General features: G+C 41.5%; 1 protein-coding gene across 1 annotated transcript in view; it reads right to left on the bottom strand.

Annotated features, from left to right (window-relative positions):
- Positions 1-4,146: 4,146 nt before the first annotated feature.
- The window catches only part of LOC101521389 (carboxylesterase 5A-like), a 65,623-nt gene continuing 42,239 nt past the window's right edge, over positions 4,147-27,530 (bottom strand). Inside the window, exons 12-24 of the mRNA XM_058674441.1 lie at positions 26,378-26,582; positions 24,965-25,097; positions 21,252-21,385; positions 20,540-20,693; positions 18,575-18,679; positions 15,815-15,919; positions 13,725-13,763; positions 11,589-11,729; positions 9,393-9,473; positions 8,981-9,128; positions 5,461-5,592; positions 4,543-4,615; positions 4,147-4,300 (exon numbers count right to left, since the gene is read on the bottom strand). Of these exons, the coding sequence (XP_058530424.1) occupies positions 4,162-4,300; positions 4,543-4,615; positions 5,461-5,592; positions 8,981-9,128; positions 9,393-9,473; positions 11,589-11,729; positions 13,725-13,763; positions 15,815-15,919; positions 18,575-18,679; positions 20,540-20,693; positions 21,252-21,385; positions 24,965-25,097; positions 26,378-26,582 (1,589 nt within the window). The 3' untranslated portion in view covers positions 4,147-4,161. The remainder of the gene's footprint in view (positions 4,301-4,542; positions 4,616-5,460; positions 5,593-8,980; positions 9,129-9,392; positions 9,474-11,588; positions 11,730-13,724; positions 13,764-15,814; positions 15,920-18,574; positions 18,680-20,539; positions 20,694-21,251; positions 21,386-24,964; positions 25,098-26,377; positions 26,583-27,530) is intronic.

The raw sequence follows: 27,530 nt of genomic DNA, 5'->3' as shown, positions 1-27,530 counted from the left end.
TGGATTTCTAGGTCATGGTTTTGGTCTGGTGGAACCCAAACCTTTGCGGGCATTTGGGGAGTGAACCAGTAAATGGACAATATCCATCACTTTGACTTTCATATAAGTAAATAAGTAAATAAATAAATAAATAAATAAATAAATAAATAAAGCTTTTAAAAACAACAGACCTGGACATTAACCTAGTGCCTATAATGTAAAACTGTGTTACAAATAATACTTTGAAATTAAACTTCATTCTAATATTAAAATTATGCCCCAAAATATCCAGGACATATTTTGAAACACAAGCACAGCAGACACCTCTTAGAAGAGATTTTTGCAGAATGCTTCTAGCAAGTTGAAAGCTGCACAGGTCACACTGTTCTGCCTCACTGGTCCTTACCGAGGGTGTGTGCATAGTGTCTGAAGCCTGAGAATGTGGCCTCCTGGGTTCTGTTGAGGAAGATGCAGAGGATTGAGAAGCAACCTATCACTTCATCTAGCTTTTAGTTGGGCCTTCTTTTCATAACTCATCTGAAATCTCATCTGTGTGTGTGTATTGACATGGCTGAATTAAACTGTCATGTTAACAGTTCTTTGCTGCTTGCTTTTGTGTTCTTAATTCTTTCTATCTCCTTGATTTAGACTACCTTTTATGATTTCATTTTATCTTCGCTATTGGGATTTATTCATATCTCAGAATTCCTCTTAAAAATCTTAGTTTATGCTTGCAAAGAGGGAATCTCAACTGTACTTGATCAGTGGATATGCAACAAGGCGGAATATTCCACATGGGGGAAGGGCGGGGGGAGGGGTGGGGTGATTCCCAGTTCCAACGAAACTGTATCACATAATACAATGTAATCAATGAATTAAAAAAAAAATCTTTTGCGGTGTTCAAATTGTATAAATATTAACCACATCATAACTTCAAACATGAGATCTAATACAATTATAAGAACCTTAAAATTTCATACTTTTTTTAAAGATTTATTTTATTTTTATTGCAAAGTTAGATATACAGAGAGCATGAGAGACAGAAAGGAAGATCTTCCGTACGATGATTCACTCCCCAAGTGACTGCAATGGCCGGTGTTGCACCGATCCGAAGCCAGGAGCCAGGAACTTCTTCCAGGTCTCCCACGCGGGTGCAGGGTCCCAAGGCTTTGGGCCATCTTTGACTGCTTTCCCAGGCCACAAGCACGGAGCTGGATGGGAAGTGGGGCCCATATGGGATCCCGGCAATTTCAAGGCAAGGACTTTAGCTGCTAGGCCACTGCACCAGGCCCAAAATATCTTACTTTTAATTACTAATTTTATATTTTCCGTTATTTGATCATATATTCTTCACATGTCCTAAATCCAGTGAATCACTCATGATTTGTGATTTTCTTAACGGTTATTGTGAAGAAAATTTTAGGCTTAAATCTAATTTAAAATTACTGTAGGTCTTAATACAGATCCAGGATATTTAAAGATCTGTTTATTTTAATGTCATAGTTACAAAAAGAGATAATATGAAATGGAGAGAGAGACAAAGAAATCTCCTATCAGCTGATTCACTCCCCACCTGGCCACAATAAGCCAGGGCTCTTCCAGGCCGAAATCAGGAGCATGGAACTTCTTCCAGTTATCCCTCCTGTGAGGTAAATTCCCAAAGATCTTAACTTTGTTCCACTGCTCTTCCCATCCCATTTGCCAGAGAGCTGGACTGCAAGTGGAGCATCAGGGACATGAACTGGAACCCATATGAGATGCCAGAGTTGGAAGAGGCATCTTTAACTGCTACATCATTCAGATTCTAAATTCAAGTTTGGTCTCTTTTCATACACATTCTGTAGGAATGGTAAACGGATCACGAATTATCTCCTTTGCACAAACGTATTTTAATATTTTAAATGTTTACCTGAAAATGTATATCTGCAGTTCGGATTTTTCCTTTGAGCATTTTTAAGACACAACAAAATAATTATCTGTATTACATAATGTGAGTCTTCTATAGTTCATTCACCTCTTTGCAGACAATGTTTCCCTTGGCCATCTTCAGTACTTTCACATGAGGTAGTAAGTGCATGTGTTGTTTAAGCCTAGTTGGAATTCTGTGAGTTGGTTTGATCTTTGATATTCTCAGGCACTATCTCTCCAAATACTGCTACTTTCTTGATGTTCTTCCTATTTTCTTTTTCTGAGATTCCAGTAATATGCATAGTGGACCATTCGATAGTACCAACTGCTCTTGGTTCCTAGCCACTATTTCATTTTCCATTTCTTTTCCACCTTTGACTAAATTGAGAAATTCACTATTTCCTCAATTATGTAAAGTCTAGTGGTTAATCATATTTGTTACTCATTTTCAACAAAATTTTCTAACATTTACTTCATGCTTAGAGTTCCTATCATTTTGCTGAAATTAGACATCTGCTCATGTGAGGTTTCAAAGCAGGTTTTTTACATTCTTTCGCAATTTTGACAAGTAAATTCTCTTTCCATCTGCTTATAATGACTGCTTTCTTTTGTATTAATTGCTTTGCCCTGCTTTTCTGTGCTTGAGATTCAGGATTCAATGGTTGATTTCATATGTAAGAGATTAGAACCTGGAGAAATACTGTTTTTGACTGGAAATTCCTTTTTCTCCTTGAATGACAGTGGTGTGTGTGTGTGTGTGTGTGTGTGTAGTGAATTGGATCAATCTAGTAGGAGGTAAGCAGGAAGCAGGGCATGAATTTTTCCTGTAGTTGCAAATGTTATCTTAGGGGAATCACCTGCTACAGATTCTTCTAGTGCTAAGTAGTATATTTAGCCATGAAAAGTTTGATTTTCTTAAAGCTGACCTTATATCTTCCTCTCTCTGCTTCAGGCCTGCTCATGCATCTGCCCGTCAGCTGTTGCCCTGTTTACAACTCACCCTGCAGAGTACTGGTGCCCAGGACACTGTAAGCTTAGTGGTGTCATCCAAAAGTAGTTTTTCTTGTCCTTGGCCAGCCTCAACATTACAGAGATCTGTGCCTTACAGCTCTGGAGATTTGGATTTCTAAATGATGCTGAATCCACCAAACAACAGAATATCTCCATGATCTCAACCCAGGACAGTCTCACACCTATCACGCAGAAGAAGATTATTTTAAACAATCTTCTTTTAACTTTTCCTCAGCTTCAGCAAGTTTTCATCAGTGCCCTGAGGAAGAATAATTTAGGTGATCTTTCCACAATCATGGAAACACTATGTTTACTGGAGAAGGATGTGAGGAAGGCTTTTCCTCCAGGATAACTTATGCCTTACTATCTGTATATAGTCTTCCTTATGAACACAGGATAGGAGTCCATGCATAAGGGACTGTTATGCTATAAACTCCCATGGCTCTATGATTCCCAGGAACTTTTTATTTTCATACTAGCTCACATTTGGACCTTAGCACTTGATCTCTCTATTATAAAAATTCCACTAACATACATCATGGAAATGATTTCAACCTGTAGTTGAAAGATGAGCCAATGTCTCATACTTCCTCTCATCCAAATTGCCTGACTTCCCTTGTACTTCAGGTCCTCTTTTGCCTGGTAAAACAGGCTCTTGACAGGTAAAAGAAAAGTTATGATTTTGAAATAGTTTGCTTATTCTTTATTGCTTAGTTGGGAGTGATACCACCTAATATTTATATAACCAGAAGAATCCAGTAATCACACTTGAGAATCTGAATCACAGAATTTTCAAATAACACTTCACTTTTTCATTCCAGGAAGGTCACCACCTGGACCCAAGGTAGTCCAGGCCACAAAGGGATGCAGAAGTGCTGTTGGAAGACACAGCCCAATTTTGATACCTGAAAAACTACTATTTAGTTGAAAGTATTGAAGAGCTGTGATTGCATCAGCAGAAGTCATGCGGTCTTGCACCAGATCACCATGGAGCTGCTCCATCTTCATCTTTCACCTACTTTCTCAGCTTGTGTCACTTGCTTTTCTAAGAGAAGCTCCAAACTGAGGGGAGGGACACTGTACTCTGCCCACATTTGCTTCTGCCCTCCCACCAGAAAATTTCCCAGCTTCAAAGAGAAGACATCTCCATGGTCAGCAGACACCTCCAGTAGAATACATCTCTCTTGACTCTTCCTGGTCCTGGGTTGGATCTTGATCTCATTCACAGCTCAGTGTTTTCTGTCTTTGTGAAGTCACTGCCTCCTAGGCATGGAGCTCAATCCAGAAAGCCACTTCCTCATCTTTTGGCTTCTGGGCCTCCTGGGTGAAGTTTCCAATCTGCAGATATCCTTCCTTGCGGTCATATTTCGGCCACTGAGGAAGCCCTTCCCCATTGGGGTTCCTGGAAACAGAATCAAACAGAAATTCCCCAAGTGATGTGGTATCCCACTAAACATCTGAGAAAACAGAAACCCACTTGGGTTAACTCTAAGAAGAGGCTCTTAATCCTCAGAGGTAACTTGCTCACTATCCCCTTAGGCTGCTCTTTTAGAGAATTCTTGGTGTCAGACACTTTGGTCAACACCTCTGGAGTTAGTTCACTCAAACTTCCTAATAGATCTATTTCTACTCCATCAGCCTTACCCATTTCGAGCAAAGTTGGCCCAGAATTTCATCACCATCTTGCTCAGTTGGAGTTCCTCTTCTGACACACCCCCTGTGGAGGAGAAAATTGTTTGCAACACCAAGTGTGGTCCACAGATGGCAGCATCAGTATTACTTGAGAGCTTGTTAGAAATATAGGCTGTGTCCTATTTCATATCTATTGTATCATAATATACATTTTCTGAAGATTCTGGTCAATTGGTATGGAGTTTAATTTTGAGAATGGCTGAGCTAGGACTCAGAAGAGGGCATGTAGTTATCACATAACCTCACTGTCACTGTCATCATGACTGAACGCCTGTCCCTCCTCCTCAGGGTATGTGTGAACCCTTTGGTTCTACTTCAATAACTCTAAGTCCAGGATACACTCTTTCTTTGTTTCCTGTGAATTTCACACTCCTAAAATCTTAACATTGACTGGGCTGCAGGGTTCAAATGTAACTTGACAATCGATGCACAGAAGACACTTCCTAAAGGTTTTCCTTAAATATTATATTATTGCAAAGAGTGTTTTACATCAGTGAGACAGGAGGAGAGGAGTATGTGTGTACACTGATTAGACCTCTGTGACTGTATTGGATTACCCTCACTCCTATTTGAATATGCTCCTCTGGGTGGAAATCAGAGGCTTTCTCCCCAAAGAGCAAGGTTATACAAGAGGCACACCACACATCTTCCTCATGTCTCAAGCTGGGACTCTGAGAATGATGCTGACTGAAAGCAAATGAACACATGTTCCCTTCATGTGTGTTAGAGTAGGGGGAAGCTTGAGGACTCCCAAGAGTGGTTCATTTCTGTCATAATAAATTTAAAATGAGGACAGCAATTTTCTCAGAGTCATCAAAGATTGAAACCCAGGCCTCCTACTCCAAGTTCTAAGGAGAAAAAGAACATTACCTGTGAGAAGTGGAATCCCAAAGACAGAAAAAAGTTCATCTGCGTGATCCCCAATCACCGTCAAAGGTCTCAAATCTGGTGAGAAGCTCGGACGATACGCAAACTCATACATGTAGGTGGGTGCTCCAGCATCTGAGAACAGATTGAAGTGCAATTCATGTTATCAGATGCACACCTGGAAGGTGTCCTGGTTTCCATTTTTGTAGAAATCTGAAAATGGCCATATTAGAGAAAGTGGTTCATGAAATGGAGGTGACTCATTTAAATCTGTCTAGCTAGTTCACGCAGTATGGGAATATGAGGATAATATGGATTGAATGAAGAAATGAGTAGTGAAAACATGGGGCAATGCATTTATATGATTTTCATTACATGTGTTTCAAGTTCATATAAACCCCTCTGTCTGCTATTGTAGCTACACAATAGAAAAGGTCTTTATATTCAGTTCACATTGGCTTATCTCATTAATAACAGATTATTGTTATTCATTTTGAGAATATCTAGAACCTCAAAGATATCTGTGCAGCCTAAAATTGGGTATTTCTGGTGTTTCCATACCTATTTTGGGAATAGTGATGCAGTACAAGTTATACAAGCCAAGACATTTAAACACAAATACAGAGAATACAAAATCTTCCTTTTATATCTCAGGAAACCACCAAAATTAACATTTCAATATGTGTATGACCTTGTATATCTTGCTTTCTATTTGTATTGGGGAATCAACACAACACAGTGCTGGCAGAAAACAAAATAGTCTGGGGAAAAAAATCTTGGCTTTCTTCTCTTACTCACTCTCTTCCTCTCTCGTCACCAAATCTCTCCTCTCCAGTGTTCCTTCCATTGGAGCTGCCAACCCCTGCCTCTTCTGGAATAAGTCACAAACTGCCAATCCTTGGTTATTTGCACTGATTGTGACATCTACAGAGATGACAATCTGGAAGGCAGCTCCAGTGAGGCTGTCAGAGAAGTCCTACAATCCCTGCTACCCACCTGGACCCAACATAAAATTGGAAAGTGCTTCAAAAGTAATAACACAGATGTACATTGCTCATTGTTCCATCACATAAATCTGGTTATTATGTTATAGTAATGTAGCCTTTTCATGTATTTAAAATTTAGGTAGTATTATACAGCTTCTTTATCATAGACTATAACAATATTCCACATTAATAAATGGTCATCCATAAAAGAGATAACAATTATGAGTGTGATCTTCCCACATGAGGATGTAGAATAACTTAGCTAATTACTCTTAGTCTGTGCCATAGCAGCCTTGGTTTATCCATGAGTGTTGTTTGGAACAAGTGTGCTGAGTCTCTAGAAGGTTCTGGTTCAACAGTAAATTCAAGATGAAGCAGAACTTACTTTAACCTTGTCTCTGTCCTTCAGCTGTTTCAGCAAAGGAATTTAGAAACCAAGCAAAGACCTTGTGTGAATGTAAGAATTTACTATAGAATGTGTATTGGCCATAGAATGCCTTTTAAAACATTTGCAATTCATTGAGATTCATAAAATCATCCCTACAATAACTGCTTCTTGTGCTTCTCCCACCACCTCTTACTGCTTTACTCTTCTCTCCTTACCTCCCTCCCACATACCCTCCTGAGTTCTTCAGCCTCTTCCTCCTTCTACCACAAAACAAGATAGCTGAAAGCCCTCCCTAGATGATAGCTCCCTAATACTTAACTTTCTAGGCTTGAAACACAAAAGAATACATATACATTTCCATTGTTTGTGAATTACTGAGAATATACTCCTGTTATAAGCACACAAATGTACCATGATCTGCTCAAAGATTCATGCATATAAGGCTATGATGTTATTCATAGCGTCAAACTAGCCAGACAATATATTCAACAGGATAGAATTACTAAATTATAACTCATTGATCTGTGGAAACATAGATGCTTTTGATGGATTTCTATTGGTATTAAGAAAATCTCAACACTATCAACAAACCATAATCTAAAATTGATTTTAAATTATAAATGGCACAGAAAATGATAAAAAGAAAAACAAAATTATATGGCAAATATTTCTGAATACAAATAATACATAGTTTCTTCTTTGTAATCTCCAAATTTAGCAAATTTCTGAAGTGGTAAGTTATGAATACCATACTTTGAAAGGTTTTGATCAAAAAGAACAAAAAAAATTTAAAAGAATAAATCTATGTACTCTTGGCACAAAGGCTCTAAATCGAAAAGCAGAAGTTCAATATTGTTGAAATAGCAGAACATGCTGCTGGCATCATATAGGCAAGACATGCCACAGGAGATACAATACAGACCCAACTTTGCCACAGGCTGCTCTTGGCCACAGGGTTTCATAAGGGCCTTATAGTGGCAATGTACAGTTAGAACCTAGATTAATGCACCGAGGGAGTATTAATGGTACATGCTCCATCTGCTTTATTGAGGTTTTTTTAAAAATTTACATTTTATAAAGTCTTGAACGTAAAACCTTCCCAACATGGAGTAAAAAGAAAGTCCTGCAGGAGAGACCTATACTCTGCTGAAGAGAAAGGTGAAAGGTTCCAGTAGAAGAATCTTGTGACCTTAGACTACCCCCAAACACCACTCAGAATGTGAAACCTGACCTTCGGGGGAGCTCATGCACCGTTAAATTCCCACCTTGCCCACCAGCATGGGTCAATATGGGAAGGTAGCATAGCAGAGTTCGTCTTGTCATCAGCTTACCCACACTGGCTCACCTCAGGATGGACAAAAGCCAGCAACATGCACAGGCAATACCCAGCTGCTTCTTCCCTACACATGCTGCTGTCACTCTCTGTGGCCTTCTTGACCCCGTACAGCCTGCCTAGTCCTGGACTTGGCTTCCCCTCTTCCTCTACTTCCAGTCATTAGCAAACCAGTTTATAGCTAGCTATGATCTGGAAGATCTTGCCCAATCCGGATTCTACTATTTGCCTTGTATCATCTCTTTCCTTGCCACTTAAGACATGGTGCTGCTGGAGCAGATGCTGTTGGTGCTCCCTCCATCCACATCCTCTATTTCTGGGCACATCAGGCTGTCTTCTACTGCAACACCTGACTGAGGAATTTCTCTGATCACTCTGCTGACCATGGGTGTAAATAGGGAAAAGCGCCCAGGAATTCCAGACATTTAGAACAGTATTTAACCAAAATTAAGTGGAAGTTGGTGGGTGATACCCAGCTCCCTTGCCATGCAGATGGGGTAATCATGAAATGTGTTTTCAGTCTCTCCCAAGGATGTCAGATACAGTTGACTGACATTGGTTCCTTTCCATTTACTTCCTGCTGTGCCAGTTCCTTGTCTCACTACTGGTAGTTCTGGGATATCTAAAGCAAGCTAAATGCATTTGGATCCTTTCCTTAGAGTCAGCTACTCACAGAACCTATAAGGAACAATGCATCACCTCAGACGTTACAGAATCAGTCTTTCAAGCCTCACCCTCACCAGTTTACACATCTGTCTATGCTGACAGGTAGCCTATGGGTTAGCAACCCTCTCCCATCAAATCTCTGGGACTCACCTCTGTGATAACGAGCCACAACCACAGCAGGGACACAAAATAACAAGTCTCCCATCATGCCCTTAAACAAGGCTGTCTTTTGCACAGGATCATCTGTTCCTCCCAAGTATTTTTCAATGGCCATCGGAATCAGTTCTTTAGAGATGTTCTGAAATGAGTCAAAAGAGTGAACACCATACCCCATCCTTCTGATTAAGGCAGTAGATAAAGACAGTGGTGAATCTCTACAACTCTTTGCACATTCTCTGCAGGGGAAAGGCAATGATGTGGAGAAGGCAGAAAACAGAACGAATCTTTGAGTCCTTATGGGTTTTGTTTTGTTTTGTTGCCATTTAATTAACCTGTGATTCAGGGAAAGCTCACTGCTCTCGTTTGAATCAGAAATAATTCTCTTGATTTCCCAGACTCTTACCACAACAGAGTAGGATTTCCACAAGAGTTCTGTTGCTGTGTCTTGGTCCAGCCCCTCTTCAGAGAGTGGATAGCCCATTATCTATTAAAAAATAATTATACATTGTAATTGACTATGAAGTAATAAAAAATAACAAACTGCCCAACCCAAAGCAAGCCCAATGCACTCAGCATAACTGAGGAAATCCTAGAGAGTGAACTATAAGACTCTCAGTATCTTTTTTTTGGTGGGTGTGGGGGGGTCAGTATCAATGACCCTGCCCAGACCTCTGCAGTCAGAAACTTGGCATGATCTAACTCTAACAGTGCTTCTAGAAGCTAAAAGCTAAGGCTCCAGAGTAGCCTAGCCTCTTTTAACATAAATATCTGAGTGATGACAACTTGGCATATGGTGTCTGTAATACCAGAATCCTTTATTGCACACTGGTGGGTGGCCTGTTTGCTCTACTTCTGACCCAGCTCTATAAAACAAGCAGCTGAAGATGGTCCACATACTTGGATCACTGTGCCCATGTGGGATACCTGGAAGAAGCTCTAGCTTCTGGCCTCAGCCTAGCACAGTGATGGCTGTTGTGGCCATCTGCGGAGTAAACTAGCAGATGGAAAATTTCCCCATCTGTCCCTGTCGTCCTCTCTGTGTAACTGTAATGTACGCATAAATAAGGAAAAAAAATGGCGCCATCAGGTGAATTTACTATTTGTTCCTGACAAACCTTGTAAAAGGCTGACAGACTCCGCTAATTTTCTGTTCCTATAAATAGGCATCAATGGTGTATTTTTTAACACATTTATTTAGATTTATTTATTCTACTTGAAAGTCAGAATCACTGAGAAAGTGGGATGGACAAAGAGAGAAATGCTCCATCCACTGGCTTATTCTGTAAGTGGCTGCCAGAGTCAGATCTGGGCCAATTTGAAGCTGGGAGCCAGGAGCCTCCTCTGGTTATCCCACATGAGTTCATGGACTGGAGGACTTGAATCATTCTCCACTACTTTCCCAGGCCAGTGGCAGCAAGCTGAATCAGAAGTGGAGCAACTAGGATATGAATAGGTACCCCTACGGGATGCCAGCAATACAGACAGATGATTAGCTTGCTAGGCTACATCACCCAACTTGAGGCTACATATTTTATAAACAAAAAGACATTTACTGTATTAGCGTGTCTGCTAGGACATGCCCAGCTCTCATGTTGACTTTGGGCTGCATCACAACATGGCAGTTGATATCATGATGAAAGCATCTGAGACAGTGAGAGATCCCTTGATCAATAAGGACCAACTTTTTTTTTAATCACTGTCTCACAGAAACAAATCTCACAGAAGTGTGTTAACCCTTTCTTGGGCAGAACTTCTGTGACTCACACTTCAATCTACATTAAAGTTTCCACAACTTCTTTTAAAATTTTCCAAATGCAAACATTCTTCATCTCTTAAGACCTGGTCTCCAAGTCACTGTGGAAAAAAAAATGCACATCCTCAGTGGGTGCCTTAACTCAACTTACACCACTGCATCCTGTTCTCTTCTCCAGGGTAGAATGGATTAACAAACCCAAGTGGTCTAGACACACATGCAAACCACGCCTCACAACCCACACCACTGTGATTTCCTCTTAGTCCAGGCCAGGCTTGCCCTTCTCCAGCCTGTGGTTTCAGGAATTTGAGTTCAGTTCAACATGAATTCTTTTCCCTATTGCAGTGGTTTAATGAATAACATCTGTCTTTATGTTTTGGTGAGTATCTAACTTTCAAAAGTGTTAGACATAAAGGCCCTCTTTCTTCTTGAAGTCAACTTTAACTCAAGAGGAAGCACCATTCTGTAGTCTCCAATGAGGTGGGAAGAGCATGTTGTGGAGACCTTGGGACACCTGGGTATATCAATTCAGGTGAGAGGCCACTGGGCCTCAATCTGGAGCTTCTTCCTTCCCTCTCAGTTTACCCATCCCACAATGATTACCTCTGTAGATCTCCCAGCCTTAACATTTTGGGATTCCTCAACTGAATGACATTCAAAGAGTGTTTTGGCTGTGGAGTGACCAGGATGATACCCTCAAGGGAACAGTTGCTCCACCCCAGAGATTTCCACAGAAACACACTAATTCAGAATGGGACAGCTTCTCTAGATTGAAGTGTTGGAGAAGGGGTGGAGGAGCGATAAGTGGGAAGGTTCAGTCCTTCCAAGTGACCTGCATGAACTCACCAATGGAAGAAGCCAACCAAACTCTTGCTTGTTGAATCCCACGATGTAGGGGACCTTGTTGAATTTCTTTTCTGCCAGAATCTCTTCAGGAGCTTTTGGCAGCAGCACCCCATCAACAACTGTGGTCATGAAGATGTAGCTCTGAAAAGAGAGCAGCACAATGTCTTTGATTCTACCTTTCCATGTAACCCCCACGCCACTCTCTCTTCTGATCTGAAATTGAAGTCATCACAATGGATCTGAAGGAATGGGTTGAACCAAAGATGAAAAAGTCTCTAATAGCAATTGGTTTGCATCCCACATTCTGTGAACATACTTAGTCATTCTTGGTATAATCCAGTGTCTTCAGATCCATTGTGAAGGATGGGAGTGATCTTCATATATATATATATTTTTAATGAATATATATAAATATATATACATTTGCTTATACCTATAAATTCATTTGTTTATATTTTAAACATTTATTTGTATAAGTTTTACTTATCTTATTTGAAAGTCACAGTTACAAATAAGAGGCAATACAGAGACTGAGAGATATCGAGAGCAGAGAAAGAAACAAAGATATCCTTCATTCACTGTTTCACTTTCCAGATGGCAGCAATGTCCAGGGACAGTCAGGAACTAGAACTCCATCTGGGTATACCACATAAGTTACAGGGGTCCAGGTACTTGGGCCATCTCCTGCTGCTTTCACAGGTACATTGGTAGGCAGCTGGATCCAGGTGTAAGAGCCAGGACATAAACTGGGGCTCATACGGAATGCTGGCAGGGCAGGCAGTAGCTTAATAGTGTGTGCCACAATTTCAGTCCTGAGGTACACAGTTCAATCTAAAGCATGAATATATATTAATAGTAGCCACAACATTCATGAACATTTCATATATGTATTAGAAAATCTAGGCAAGTTATTTTAAATTTTTATATCAAAAACATATTTTCATTTTATTTTCCAAAAATTAAAAAATATTTTCATCCATTTTCATTTTATTTAAGGTTAGAAAGTCTGAGGAAGGAGATGGACCGAGAGAGATAAAGAGATCTTTTACCAAATAGATCATTACCAAAATGCTTACCACATACAGGGAAAGTTAGGTCAGGCCAAAATTGGGAGCCTGGACCTCAATCTAGGTCTTCAAAGTGGTGGTAGAGATCCCAAGTACTTGAACTATGACCTGCTGCCACCCAAGGTACACATTAGCAGGAAGCCAAAATCAGAAGCAAATCTAGGACCTGAAACCAGGCACTCTGATAGGGGATGCAGGGTCCAAAGTAACTTTTTAAACAATGCACCAAATAATTGCTTGGTTTAACCTTGCTGAATGATTGATTGAATCTTACTTAATCCTTATAAGACTATTCAGCAAACTGGTGTGATATACAGGTTGATATAAAACAGGACAAGATGGTAGAGGTGTTTCTGAGCCAATGTCACCAGAATCTGGCAAACCATGAGCATATAAGAGGGAATGAAATAAGGGTTCATCAGGATGCCATTGGAGCCCCCTGGGTGCTAGGAGGAAGGTGGTGTCTGCAGGACCAACATGATCTTAGGACTTTCAAAGACACCTTTGCTGCTCCAAGAAACAGACTATAGGGAAGGGGCAGATGACAAGAGATCACACGCATTGAGGTCTCTGCACTGCACTAATTCAAGCATTGGGTGCTGTCACCTTAGACTATGACTTAGCTCTGAAGTGACCGCCAGTGCTTGGAGTCTGAGCTCTTCTGGAGGCTGTCTCCTAGCATAATACATCAATCTCCATCCTACCCAATACAGACTCCTGAAGAAACATCTTAGCCAGCACCTCCTTCTCCTCAAAATGGAAGGTGCCATCTCAGCATCCAACATGGGACCATCATAGGAATCAGAAAGTGTGTGTGTTGGGTGGAGAGAATGGCTGAGCCCAGGGGACACAGAGTTAGTGCCTGGGAGCACTAGGGTGAGAATAAAGGGAGCAAGTTCCATTCTGACCATTGGTTTTCCTGCCTGTGTTGCCAGGCAAGTCACTACCCATCTCTGGGCCTCAGCAGCATGCACAAAAGACATGACTAATTCCATCAAGGTGGATTTTCATCAATGGGGATGAGATCAGAACTTAAAGATGGCAAGACCCACAACCTGAAACCTCCTACCTCTGTAGGATCTCCATCAAAATCCACAATGGCGAATTTCTGTGAAGACAAAGGCAGAGGATGTGGTAAGAAGGCTTCCTGGAGGAAAGATGACCATGTGCACTGCATACATGAGGAATCAAGTGCTCTGTCTCCATGCCTTTTTGTCTGGTTGAGAGCAATCGGACAGGATACAGGTTCTTCTACACCTGAGCATGGGATGTGTGAGAGGCAGGCACCAGAAAAGAAAGACAGGCTATGGTAATAGTTCTCAGTCACAGGTAACAGGGAGAGGTCATCACCTTGGTGTGCCTGCCTAACCTACATCCCTTCCCCCTATGATTCTCAACATCCTAGTTGTCTGGTCTTCAGATACTTACATGTGCCTTAAACACCTCTGATACTGAACAGAGCTTATTTCAAGGATGGGAACATGACTGTGTCAGTCCAAAAGTGCTTACCTCAGAATATTTACTATAATTATTGGGAACAGTACTTCTGCATAGCTAGCATGCACCTACACTGTTGTGTTTTATCTCCCCATGGGACAAATCTACCTAAATGGATGTCAAACATCAGGAGTGCAAAGATGAAGAATAGAACCTAATAATATTCTGATATTTAATAATAGACACATCTGGATCCAGCCATGCTCAAACATCAACAACTTGAATTTATACTACCTGTAGATTCTAACACGCTCCTTTTTCTGTTCATGTCACCTTGAGTTGATTTTTTTCATCTTGGATTAGAAAGTGCTGCACATGCAGCCCCTCTAAAGCACACACCACTAAAAACTTGTAATTGATTTGTGGTCAACACTATTTCCATGATGTCAAAGTTACACTACACCCAGCAGTCTTCCCTGAATGTAGGAAGTGACCAGTAAGTACTCTGTTTTGTGAATCATAGCCCCATTACCCAGGTGTGTGTGTGTATAAAATCATGAAAGTACTTCAATAAAAATTTAGAAAGAAAACCTCAGAAGATTGTCTTGGGATATCTGATTTCTCTGCTTTGTCATAAAGTCACCAAGATTTTCCTACAAATCTGTGTCCTCTTTTTACATTTAGACAACTGAGAAAATAGTTGCCTCTTTCAATGTATTAGAAAAGAGTATTTAATTCTTTTAGCATGTTAGTCACCTTATTGGAGTCCAATGAACCGTGTTCAAGCACAAGACTACACTGGACACAACCCAGAGACATAGCACCATGAGAGAGACCTATCCTGAGGGCTTTGGGAATCTGCAGATATCCAGAGACCAAATACAGATTTTAGGATCAGCCTGAGCCTAAATGAACACCTTCTTGTGCATACAGAATAGTTCCCATTGGCCCTGAATATTTTGTTCTCTGAGCATTAGCCCTGCTGAGTGCTTCAGTGTCAAACTGTACCTCAAATGATATGTTAGTCCAACCTGATGACCATTGCTCCATTGCCTTGGGACCTTCCATTGGGACTCTCCTCTAACAAAATTTACACTGTCTCTCAACACCATCACCTGCAACATGTGAACTTTTGGGGAAACTCAAACCATATCAGAAACACCAAATTTGTCCTAAAATCATAATTGAAGTAGTGTCAGAAAAGTCTAGAAAATTGAATCTCTATAGTGTTATAATTTAGATGTCTTCTAATCATTCAAGTTGAATGATAACATATTTCTAAAAATCTATGTAACCAACACAATCACCTAAATGCAAGATAGTGGTTACTTCTGGAATATGGAATAGATAATTCATTTAAAACATACCTGAATACAAGAAGAGCAAAATTTTAGGATTTTATAAAAATGAGGGAATATTATGCACTTTCTTATTATCAAGGTTACCTTAACTTTTTTGACACGTGAAGTATTTCATAATACTTTGAATCATGATTATTTAACAATTTTAATCATGATATCATATTGTGGACATTCTTACATTTGAATCATTTAACAATAAAAAAGGGAAACTGAAATTCCACTTTCAGATTGAGGGTCTGACACTCCTCCTGGGAGATGAGGAAATGTCCCAAGTAGTTTATCCAGGGCAAGAAAACCATTGAAATGATGACCTGTGAGGTCCGGTACATGGGGGTGGGGCCACTGGGAGAGAAAGACCTACCATTTGCTGTGTTACTTCCAGGAGTTCCTCCTCTGTCTTCTGGCGCAAGCAGTGAACCATGACAGCTGAGGTGGTGGTAGAACACCCAGCTGTGACAGCAATTTTCTGTAGAGATCAAAGACAAGAACAGAGCTCAGGACCAAACAGAGGTGTCTTAGCCTAATCCGAACCTCTGAAGGCAGCAGAAACTCTGTGGCGCAGCAGAGTTGGGTTCATGTTTCACATGGTGTTGCCTCTGTTACAAATTCGAATTGAGACAGGAACAAAATATACATTCTATGCATCTCAGTAATGCCTGGATCCTTTTAACACAAGAATAATGATCCCAGTGTTGAATATCTGAAGAGAAACAGTGTGGAAATGGAGTTAAAAATACAGAATCCTGAACTCCACTTTGTTTTCATGTCTTGCCTCCTGCATCTACTAGCTGTTGGCCTCACGCTACTACATTCCTTGTGTTTCGATTTCTCCACCATAGGTAGTAGCGGGGAGTGACTGTACTCCTCTTGTCAGATGGAATGGTACATGTGAAGTCAGCAGGAGGGCACTGGTGTTCTGCACACTGAAACGTGCAGAATTGCAGGAGGCCTAGGTACCATGACTGACACAAAGAAACCTGGGAAAGTACAGGTTATGATGGAGGTGTGATCCCTAAAGGAGAGGCCTGATGGGCATCTCAGTGCATCCTTGATGGTTTTCAGTTGAGTGAGGTGTTTGTGTCAAAGCTGAAAGTTTCCACCTTCAAATTCATGCCTGGGAGCCATAAGTTTAATATAACCTCTATTTAGGGTAAGAGTTAGCGAGTGGTATTGGTGGTTAGTAATAAATATTTGGTGTTTGTGGTCTCCATTATATTTACTCTCACTCTGCTGTGGTTATGAAAAGCAGTCATAAGCAACAAATAAATGAATGAGTATTTCTGTGTAAAGCTTCATTTAAGACATTGAAATTGGCATTCAGTGTCACTAATGCAGGTCATGAAAGACTATTATTATTTGCATTTATTAATTCAGTCATTTATAAATGAAAAATAACACATTATTAGAGCAAACATCATATAAATTGGGGCAGATTTAGTCATAGTTCTATGGCAAGACATCTAGGACCCTATTTATCCTTCTCCAGTCTCTTTTTCTCTCTTAAAAAAATGTACACAGGCCAATTTTGTAGTTAAACTGGTAAGCTACCACCTGCAATGGTTAGTCCTATATCAGAGTATCCAAGTCGCAGCTAATTGGCAGCCACCTGGCACCCCACCAGCCAATGCACCCAGGAAAGCAGCAGAGGATGACCAAGGACTTGGGCTCTTCCCAATCATGTATGGGAGAAAAATGGCTTTCGAGATCCTATTTGCAGCTTAGATCAGCCTTTTGGGAGTGAACGAACAGATCAAAGAGTTACACTCCCACTCCCCCACCCCCTCTGTCTCTCCATCTGGCCTTGAAGTGAATCTGCTCAGTTGCCTCCTGCCCTGACTTCTCTTACAGGCCACGCTTGTTAGAACAGGACAGTATCTAAGCAGCACTGTAACCCTGAGTCTCTGTCCTAAGTGGAACTGACTGAAGTGGAGAGCTGATCACATGAGCACTCTTGTTCCCTAAGCATAGAATGCTTAAGTTAATAGCCTGACTACTTTGTGGAGTTCACAAAAATGGAAAACACAGGGGATAATGGGGTGATCATCTGGATTGTTTTCTCCAAAGCACACTGCACTGAAACTGCCAAAGTACAAGACAAAGAGAGAATTCTAAATTTAAACATTCACATGTAAGCATTTTTTCAAAAACTTGCAACAGGCTTCTTGCAACAGGTCTCTCAAATAATTAGAGAATGAATATGTACCCAAAGGGTTCATGCAAAATGAGAAGATATTCTCATTTTGGTGAAAAAATACATGTGTATATTTTAAAATTCTAACATGACCATTTCATAATCTCCATTTCCAAGTATATTTAAAGATCCTTGCTCAACTACTTTGTTGCCTAAAAAATTTAAGTATGAAAGGAAAGTGAGTTAATAATGTACAAGTAGCAGTCACATCACTCCAGCACATTCATGTTACCCGTTGGTCATTAATTCCACACTATGACCCTGACACTGAACAAACACTGATCTGTTCTTCATCCTCAGAGTTGTACCTTTCCTATACTGTCTTTATGCTTTTATATGTAACGTCATAATATGGACTTTTTTAGCGCATAACCAAAGTCTGTGTGAAAAAAATAGTTAAAAAAAGCTATTCTGTGTTCCCTTGTAATTCATATATTTTATGGGAAAGTAAAAAAGAATACTTCGTAGATAAATGATCAATAAATGAATGAGCCAGGACCTAATCACAGTCACAGACACTCAGGGAGAAACTAGAATGTTCCTGCTCGTCCTAGAAGTGCATCCTCCAGGTCTCAGACTCTGAGCCACAATCACAGTCACTGTCCACCACCCACCCAGCACTCTGGCCTGGCACAATTGCAAAAAAGTACAGTGGGCAGTGCACAGCACTGCAGCTCAGAGTGGCAACCGTAAGTTGCAGGCTGCCCCTGCTCATTTGCTGACTTTGTGAAACTGCTTCTGTGCTCTGCTCAGGTTTGCTTGATTATGTAATTATTAGGCTGGGTAAGGTGTCTCCTTGTCCTTTTCTCTCAGCCATTCTTACATCAGTGATGCTTCCAGGATCTTAGGTGGATCCCCTAGTATGAAAGAACCCTGATGAATCAGGACAGCAGAGAAAAGGGGGCAGCAGCTGTCCAAGGTGAGACCTACCTCAGCCAAAGGTTTTGGGTTCCTAATGAAAAGGCCAGGCAAAAGGGCCACACCACTCTCTGAAATGGCTCGACGGAAGAGGTTCTTGGTCAGCGGTGATAAAACCTGGGGGGGAGGATAAGCAGGAGATGTCATGCTCCTGGGAAGAGGGTCACCAACATGCATCTCTTCAAGACTTCCTCATCACACTACTCTTCCCTAACCAACTTTCCTGCACACCCCAGGGATCTGTGGACCCAATGATCCTTGTCTGGCCTGACCCATGTCCCAAGCTTCCCCTGGACCTGGCTTCTCCAAAAGAACCCGAGCATAATAAAACCAGAACAAAGAGCAAGAGACAAAACAGGGCACAGCAGGGCAGTCAGAACACAGCCTGGCAATTCTAGCCACCTAGTCTGAACCACCACTCCTATTATGAGGAATTTTCTATGAAATACAAATCATAGAGGACCCAGCACAGTAGCCTAGTGGCTAAAGTCCTCACTCTATATGTGCCATGATCCTATATGGGCACCGTTTCCTGTCCCAGCTGCTCCACTTCCCATCCAGCTCCCTGCCTGTGGCCTGGGAAAGCACTGGAGGATGGCACCAAGTCTTGGAAACCTGCACCCATGTGGGAGACCTGGGAGAAGCTCCTGGCTCCTGGCTTTGGATCAGCTCATCTCCAGCCATTGACGCCATTTAGGGAGTGAACCAATGGATGGAAGATCTTTCTCTTTGCTTCTCCTTCTCTCTGTAAATATGACTTTCCAATAAAAATAAATAATTCTTTAAAAATATATAATCATAAAGACACACAAAGATCTCCAAAAAGGCTAATGTTGTTATTGAAAGTAAAAATTGGAGACAGCAATATTAGGAAATTGGGTGAATGAACAAGTTTTCATTTTGGCTTCAGAATATTGCCAATAACAAAGAAAATATAATGCATGTATATTTTAATGCCTGTAGAAATACATAATACTTTTTATAGTAACTAAATGTTAGAGATAGCTATAGATAGATAATGGGTAGATATAATAGATGGCAAGTATTATGGACAGATATAAATGACAGCCAAAATGATAGACAGTTGTTAGACATATAAAGGCACTGAAAATAGCTAGACAATCATGGAAAAAGTAGCAGAAAATATGTGCAAAATAGTGACATGACTATCCCTAGAATTGGTATTACTGGTGATATTTCTCTTCATTGGAATTATACAAGTTCTTCCCATCTTCAACATTTACATGTAAAAACATTTTCAAGCATTCAATTCTAAAATCAAGACATGTCTGAAAATTACACTAGCAGTTTGAACACTCTGTTCAAGTCTGGCTCAACTTGAGGGTTTCCTAAGGCTTAGCACTTTCTAAAACTTCCTTTAGAGTCTCCCCAACCACATTCTCTACACAAGAAGACCTGGCTTGCCCAGGTTACATCTGTGGCCCACCTCACCTGCCCTATTCCTCCCTGTCCACTTTCCATCTCTTCTCCTTCCCCTAACCTTTCCATTCAGCTCATTTTCACAGATAGCTGACCTCTGTCTCAAGCATGGAAACTTCAGAGCTGCTCAGAGGAAGCCCCAGTCTCCTCTTGTTGCTCACACCTTGTAGACAGGCTCCCAAGCTGGATAAGGGAATTTCATCCAATTCTGCACCCCACTTTCCTTTATTCATACCTGCTTTCCAAGAGGTCAGAAATAACATTATCAGAAAGAAGAGAGAACTCAGCTGAGAAAGGAAGGGAAGAATGAACCTGCCACAGGTTGAAAGATACTCTGTACCCTGAGACTGACACTGAACCCTGTACTTCCTGGTGGCTGTGAAACATTTGTTCTTTACTCTCCAGCATCTGATGCTGTGCAAGTAACAGGGTCATCCCTGAATGCAGGAATTGGAAATAAATTTGCCCATACCAATATAGTTGGTCTCCTAAATTTCCTACAGCAGACATTGTGCTTGGGGGTAGTGGGAGACTTACAAGAACAGACACACTTTGAGCACCTGCTGACTCTCCAAAAACAGTCACAGAGCTTGGGTTCCCTCCAAAGTTAGCAATGTTGTTCCGGACCCAGCGCAGTGCAGCCACCTGGTCCAAGTGACCCCAGTTCCCTCGGCTGTGCTCATCTCCTGTGCTGCAACACAGCAGGGTGGGGTGCACAGATGTCAAGGCAGGGTTCCCAGGACCACAGTGGACCAGACACTCAAGTCAGGCTTCCAGAACAAGGCTGTCTTCCATATCACTAACACAGGCATCTTCATCTGTCTCCTATTTCCACAGCATGGTTTTGTGTTGAGCTCTGCCTTCACACATCTGACAGCTCTGAACTGAGAATCTACTATGTGTGCCTCACAGTGCTCTGTAAGCTAGAGAACTCCTGAGAACCAAATAGGCAAAACTCAGCACACTGAGCTCACACCACAGAGCACAAATAGGTGAATCTAGAACTAATAACAGACTGTGAGAGAAAAATAGGAATTTGTCAGGCATTTTAAATGTTCCAGGTGGAGGAAATAACACAAGAACAAGTGTGTCTAGGGGAAGTGAAGGCAGATGGAGTCTAACCATGAAGGAATTTGCATTCCTCATTAAGGAGTGTAGACAGGGTCCTGTTGAGGACACCCATGACTAGGGCTTGCTCTAAGCTTTCTTGCTTTGGAGTCTATTCTGAAAAGGGAGCCTAATGACTTACCTGAAGAATCCCCAGATGCCCAGACGGTACTGAACAGTCACCACCACTACATTTTCATGTGCAGCCATGGCCAGCCCAGTGAACTCTGATGCTGCACCTACCAACAAAATACCTCCATGGATCCACACCATCACCTACAGAGGGAGCAGGCAAAAATGCTGTTTATAACAAGCAGAGCAAACAAAGAATTGAAATGTTTTCTGGCTTGATAATCTATCTCTTGGTCAGGAAGGTTATGCAACAAATTTCACTGGGACCTAACAAAGTTGTAAAGGCCATCTTTCTCCTCTTACACTATCCCAGATTGTCCAAAGGCAAACATGTGATATTGACTTTCTGCCGGTTCCCAAGTGCCATCTCTACCCAAAACTCTTTAAACTGAAAACATCATAAGAACAGCAAAGACCTAGGTCTCCTGTATTCCCCAACATTCCAATCATTTCTATGCATATATTTTTCCAGTTCAACGTATACATGAACAAAGACCTTTTATGAAGTTTTTAAGAAGCACATAGAATATGTATATTGTGAAAAACTATGACGATTTTAGTTTTAGTACCCCAATAAATATCTTTTAAAATAGATTTCCATGATTTATTGAAGTACTATTTTTTTTTCTTAATTTGAGGAAACTGTTTTGTGAGACCTAAATGTGTGTACAATAAAAGCTGACCTCAAGAAACATATAATCCAGGCCCAGTGCAGTAACCTAGAAGCCATTTGGGTACCTGTTGCTGATTGTGGCTTGGGAAAGCAGTCGAGGACTGCCCAAAACCTTGGGAACCTGCACCTGTGTGGGAGACCTGGAAGAAGCTCCTGGCTCCTGGTTTCAGATTAGCTCAGCTCCATCCATTGCAGTCACTTGGAGAGTGAACCAATGGGAGGAAGATCTGTCTCTCTGTCTTTTCTTCTCTCTGTAAATCTGACTTTCCAAGAAAAATAAATAAATAAATCTTTTTTAAAAAGCAGGACACATTCCCTAGTGAGGTCTCCTTCTAATATATCTTATGACACCAGATCATACCCACTCCAATTCCCAGGACAAAGGCACCTCCTCTAGTGTCTTCAATTATTTGCCTGATATGAGGACCCATCATGTGCTAGCCAGGATCTGTGACAAAAACTAAAAATGGGAATGGATACAGGACATCACTCATGGACTGTGCACTTAAAAGGCTCACACAGCAGGAAAGAGTAAGACTGGAAATGACCAACATTAAAGAAATATTTAACAAAATTGAACCATGTACAAGCACTGCTATAAGCACTTCAAAATAAGCTAACCAGGAGATAATTAGTAATACAGGACTGATAAGACAACTGGAGAACTTTGCCTGCTGGAATTTTCAGATCTAACATAAAGTTGAAACAGGACTTGGACCTGAATAGTCTGACTCCAAGACCACATGTTGAGTTGTCCAACGGTTAGCAGCCTATGACCACATCACAAAGGTTGACCATTTTAGGTTAAGAGTGAAATTCATGCTTCCATTCTAAGTGCTCTGTCACAAATGCTTGATTTATGGACTTTGCCTGACCTGAGACACAGCTCGTTAGTCATGATTGAATGTTCACATGTAATTGTTCCATTTTGAGGAAACAGGCTGAGTGAAGATAACAAATGGCCCAAAGCCTGAAGTGGTAGCCTGATGGCTAAAGTCCTTGCCTTGCATGTGACAAGTTCCCATATGGATACTGGTTCCTGTTATAGCTGCTCCACTTCCCTTCCAGCTCCTTATACTAGAAAGGTAGATACACAGAGAGGATGTGAAAGAGAGAGAGAGATCTTCCATCCACTGATTAACTCCCCAAGTGGCCGCAACAGCTGGAGCTGAGCCAATCCAAAGCCAGGAACCAGGAACTTCTTCCGGGTCATGCAGGTACAGGATCCCAAGGCTTTGAGCTATTCGCAACTGCTATACCAGGCCACAAGCAGGGAGCTGGATGGAAAGCCAGACGGGAGCAGGGGCCCATGTGGGATCCCAGTGCATGCAATGTGAGGAATTTAGGTGCTAGGGCCCATAAATAAAAAATAAGGAAGGAAGGAAGGAACGAAGGGAGGGAGGGAGGAAGGGAGGGGGGGAGGGAGGAAACAGGTCCAAAGCTTCCAAGTTATCAAAGGCAAATCCTGGATGAAATTCAGACAGTTCAGTACTCAAGGCCTGCATAGTCCATGACCCTGGGTGGAGGTTTCCCTGCCTTAGGTTCCCTTAGCACCTGTTTCTCTACTTCTAATCCCACCTGCTGTTACGGCAGGGACTGAGCTATAGGCTGTACCCAGGGCCCAACATCAATTATGGGGTGAAGACATTACCATGTCTTTGTGTAGAGCAGTTGGCAAGATCAATGAAGGCAGAGGTTGCATCAAAATGGTTTTGTTTTTGTCCTTCACAGTAACTCCAAATCTCATTCTCTAAGTATGAATAAGAACACTGAGTACATAATAAATGCATACATAAGTGAATGAAACTTTGTCCACAGCTCCATGATCCAACCTCTGCACTCTGGTATAGATCTCCTTTCTCGCTCCAGGCTCCAAGCTGGGTGTCCCTGAGACACTGACTAGGTGCCATAGTGTTTCCCCATAACTAACCAGCGAATGCCTCCTTTTCCCAGATAACTTGCTTCCATCTACTTCATTCTAACTACCTGACTGCATCATCTCTGACCCTTCACATTTCAGAAATTTTGACTCATTGTATAAATAGCCTTTTTTCCAAAGTTAATTAGAGAGTAAAATTAGCTTCAGTAAAACACTGGACTGGATCTGGCATGGTAGCATAAAGGCTAAAGTCCTCACTTTGCATGCACTGGGATCCCATATGGAAGCCAGTTCCTGTTCCAGCTGCTCTACTTCCCACCCAGCTCCCTGATTGTGGCCTGGGAAAGCAGTCGAGGATGTCCCAAAGCCTTGGGAACCTGCACCTGTGTGGGAGACCTGGAAGAAGCTCCTGGCTCCTGGCTTCAGATTAGCTCAGCTCCAGCCATTGCAGTCACTTGGGGAGTGAACCAATGGATAGAAGATCTGTCTCTCTGTCTTTTCTTCTCTCTGTAAATCTGACTTTCCAAGAAAACAAGCAAATCATAAACACTGGACCACCTACAAAATGTAAGAAAACAAAAAGCAAAAAAAAATCTGGTTCATAGATTGCTTCGATACTTTCCAACCTCTGTCAGGCAGCAAAGAAAGTTGTCATAGCTGGATTTTGTGTGCAGTGACCAGAAGGTAGATAGAATGTCATACAGGGTCTTGATTCTAAGACCATGACTAAGATGATGGGTTTGAAGTTCAGAGATCCTCAGCTCTTCTCCTGACAATGTTGCTGTGTAAACTATTTCTGGGACTCAGTTTCTAAGAGTTGAGTCATCAACTCTTCTCTATCATTCAACTCGAAATTAACTGGAAATTATGTCTGTGGCTCTGAACATCAGATTCTTAAATTATCAACTAAGAACAACAGCTCTTGTTCCTTTTATTGGCATGAAGGAATTGGGAATTTAAACATGCATCAAAGATATACTAACCAGAGGCCCTATGTTACTGGGGACAACCGTGATGGGAAAAGTGATATTTCTTCTGATTAAAGCAAGTACTGGGAACCCTGAATCAGTCCTGAACAATGATGCCACCGTCCAAGCTGCCACCGTCCAAGCATTCTGCAACAGGTGATCCCAGAAGTTGAGACCTAATGATTACGGGTCCCGATGCTTACCGGCAGCCTACTTTTCTTCACCAAGTTGCTGGGAGTGTAAACATTTAGGTAAAGGCAGTCTTCAGACATATTAAGAGTAGTATTTTTCATGTCTGGATTAAAATCTAAATTGACTGTTCCGATTTGAGAACACCTGAGGAGGACAAGATCATTGAGTTGTAACCGTATTTCAACAAGATGTTTGCTGAGGCAGACCCTGGCTAGGATGTTCGAATTCATATTTCAGCTCTATTTCCAGACTCAAATTAGTAGAATTGGTAGAAGGTGAAGATAACATCTTTGGAACCACTTTAGAACTGCACATCTGTCCAGGCCCAGCCACTTATTTGCTGTGTGATCTTAAGTGGGGCTCAATCTTGTCTGAGAATGCATCTGCCATGTTCATGTGAGGAAAGAGAGGTTCCCTTAAAGGGTCTAAATGTCTGATCTGCAGGGCTATAGCGTGTCTGATGTGAGATCTCAAAGATCAACACAGATTACACTTGGTTTAAATGATTGGTTCTGTCAGAGAACCACAGCCTATTTGCAGAGTTAATGACTACACCTAGGTAAACAGGCCCATGCTACATGGCATATGTGTTTCCAAAATCCTTATAAGCATCATTCACTGATACCAGAGGCAGGTACCCCATATTGCCCACAGAATGAGCTGGGGTAAGTGACGCACTCAGAGCCAGGGGACACAGTTATCAGAGGGCAGAATAACAGCAACAAGGTGATGTCTGCCTTCCATGATGGAAAAGGTACCTTTAGGAAGTAAATATACTTAGTCAAAAAAAAAAAAAAAACATGGGGAGAAAAATACTTCAATTCTACTAATATTAATACAAGAAAGGTTGAATTATCCTTAATATTGTTATTACCTTATTATTATTACACTATGCCTATTATATCGCAAAATCCATTTTTTAAGAATTGTAAAAATTGGTCTTTAATCTAATTACCCATAGAAATATTTCATATTCTCTATTTAAAATTAGATTCTAGACACACACCCAATCCTGCAATGTGTTAAGGTTCATTCAAGGCAGGCAATTAGATAGAATTAATATTTTTATCTTTCTCTCTCACTCAACTTTTTCCAAAGCATGACGTACTAACATATTACGTGACTCATGTATGACTTTGCACAATGTATGGTTATCTCTACCCCACTGGTGAGAGGAAAGCTATATGAAGGTAAAAATCTTTGTTTTTCACCAATGGATCCAAAGAATTCAGAATAAGTGTGGTACACATTAGGTGCTCAATAAATATATCATGAATAAAATACTCAGATTGACATGAAAATTAAATGATGTTCTTGGGACCTTATGAACCATGGAAACAAATCAGAGGGTTTCCCTCCCTACATCATCCTGAAGCCACTTCTTCCACTGAAAGATGCCATCACCAGCCCCTTGTAAGACTTACCTGGGTGGGTAGAAGGTGGTGTTCTTCACGTAGCTCCATGGCTCTGCAGGTTCTGGTGGTGCAAACCTCAGGGATCCCAGCGGGGGCTTGGCAAAGGGGATTCCCAGGAAGACAGCCACAGGCTGTGCCACTCCTTCTACACTGACAAACTTCCCCAGGACCTTGCCCTGCCTGGTGTTCACCACAGGTGGTGCAGTTGTCTGCCCTGATGATGGAGAGGAAACAGGATATATTAGAAGGGAAAAGGTTTGATGTGGACTCCAGGTGGGTTTTTCAACATTGAAAACATTATCTTTGAGTTGTGTAGGATGATGCCACAGGACAGGTTCCCTTGAAGACTGACAGGCAGTAAACTAAGGAGCAAGAAGAACCATCCACCTGAAGGTCAAGTACTCTCCCTGGATGTCAGTGACTTCTTGGAGGATTCTAGTGTGAATCAGAAAGGAAAGGTCAAACAAAAAACGCATCATCAGTAAGAGCAGGGATCGCAATGTCCACTGGAGAAATATGAGGAATGTGTCACTACATTAATGGAGGCACTGGAAGAATACACAGTCATGGCTAGAAGTCAGAGAGAAGCATAGAGGGGAGAGGATGGGCACGAGCTGCACTGATTCAGGATTACAAAGAGATCAGGAGTTACCATTCAAACTCCCAAGCATGACAAGGTGTGCAGGCAAGTTGTGACTTTAGCAGAAGCAGTGAAACTAGAAAAGGCAGCACTTCACACTCAGATACATGGAAGGCACACACTGCAAATACATTGTGCTATACATATATTCCATTTCTCTTGTAAAGTTATGATTTGGCCACAGCCAAACATAAAACTAATCATGTGTGAGTCTTCAGCTCATTGTCTTCCTGTATATGATCCAGGCTCCTGGGATCTCTTCTTGTCAATTCTTCTCCCTGCCCCATGTATCTCTTCTCAGAATAACCAAGTAAGGCTGGGATTACTCAAGTCCAGAGGTCCACACTGCTGCAAACCAGAACTGACAGGCATCACTCCCCTTTGTATCTCCACTCAGCTTGTCCTGGCCTAAGCATTCTGAATGTGTCCCGCCCCCAGCATTTGTATTTGAGAAGCACTCACCCCAAGCTGTGGAGGCAGCAAGAGAGGCCAGGACCAGAGCACAGAACCACATCATGGAAG

This window comes from Ochotona princeps, chromosome 16, assembly GCF_030435755.1.
Source record: "Ochotona princeps isolate mOchPri1 chromosome 16, mOchPri1.hap1, whole genome shotgun sequence".
In the NCBI taxonomy this organism is placed as follows: domain Eukaryota; kingdom Metazoa; phylum Chordata; class Mammalia; order Lagomorpha; family Ochotonidae; genus Ochotona; species Ochotona princeps.
The sequence above is the reverse complement of the archived record's forward strand: the minus strand, read 5'-3'. Positions and strand labels throughout refer to the sequence as shown.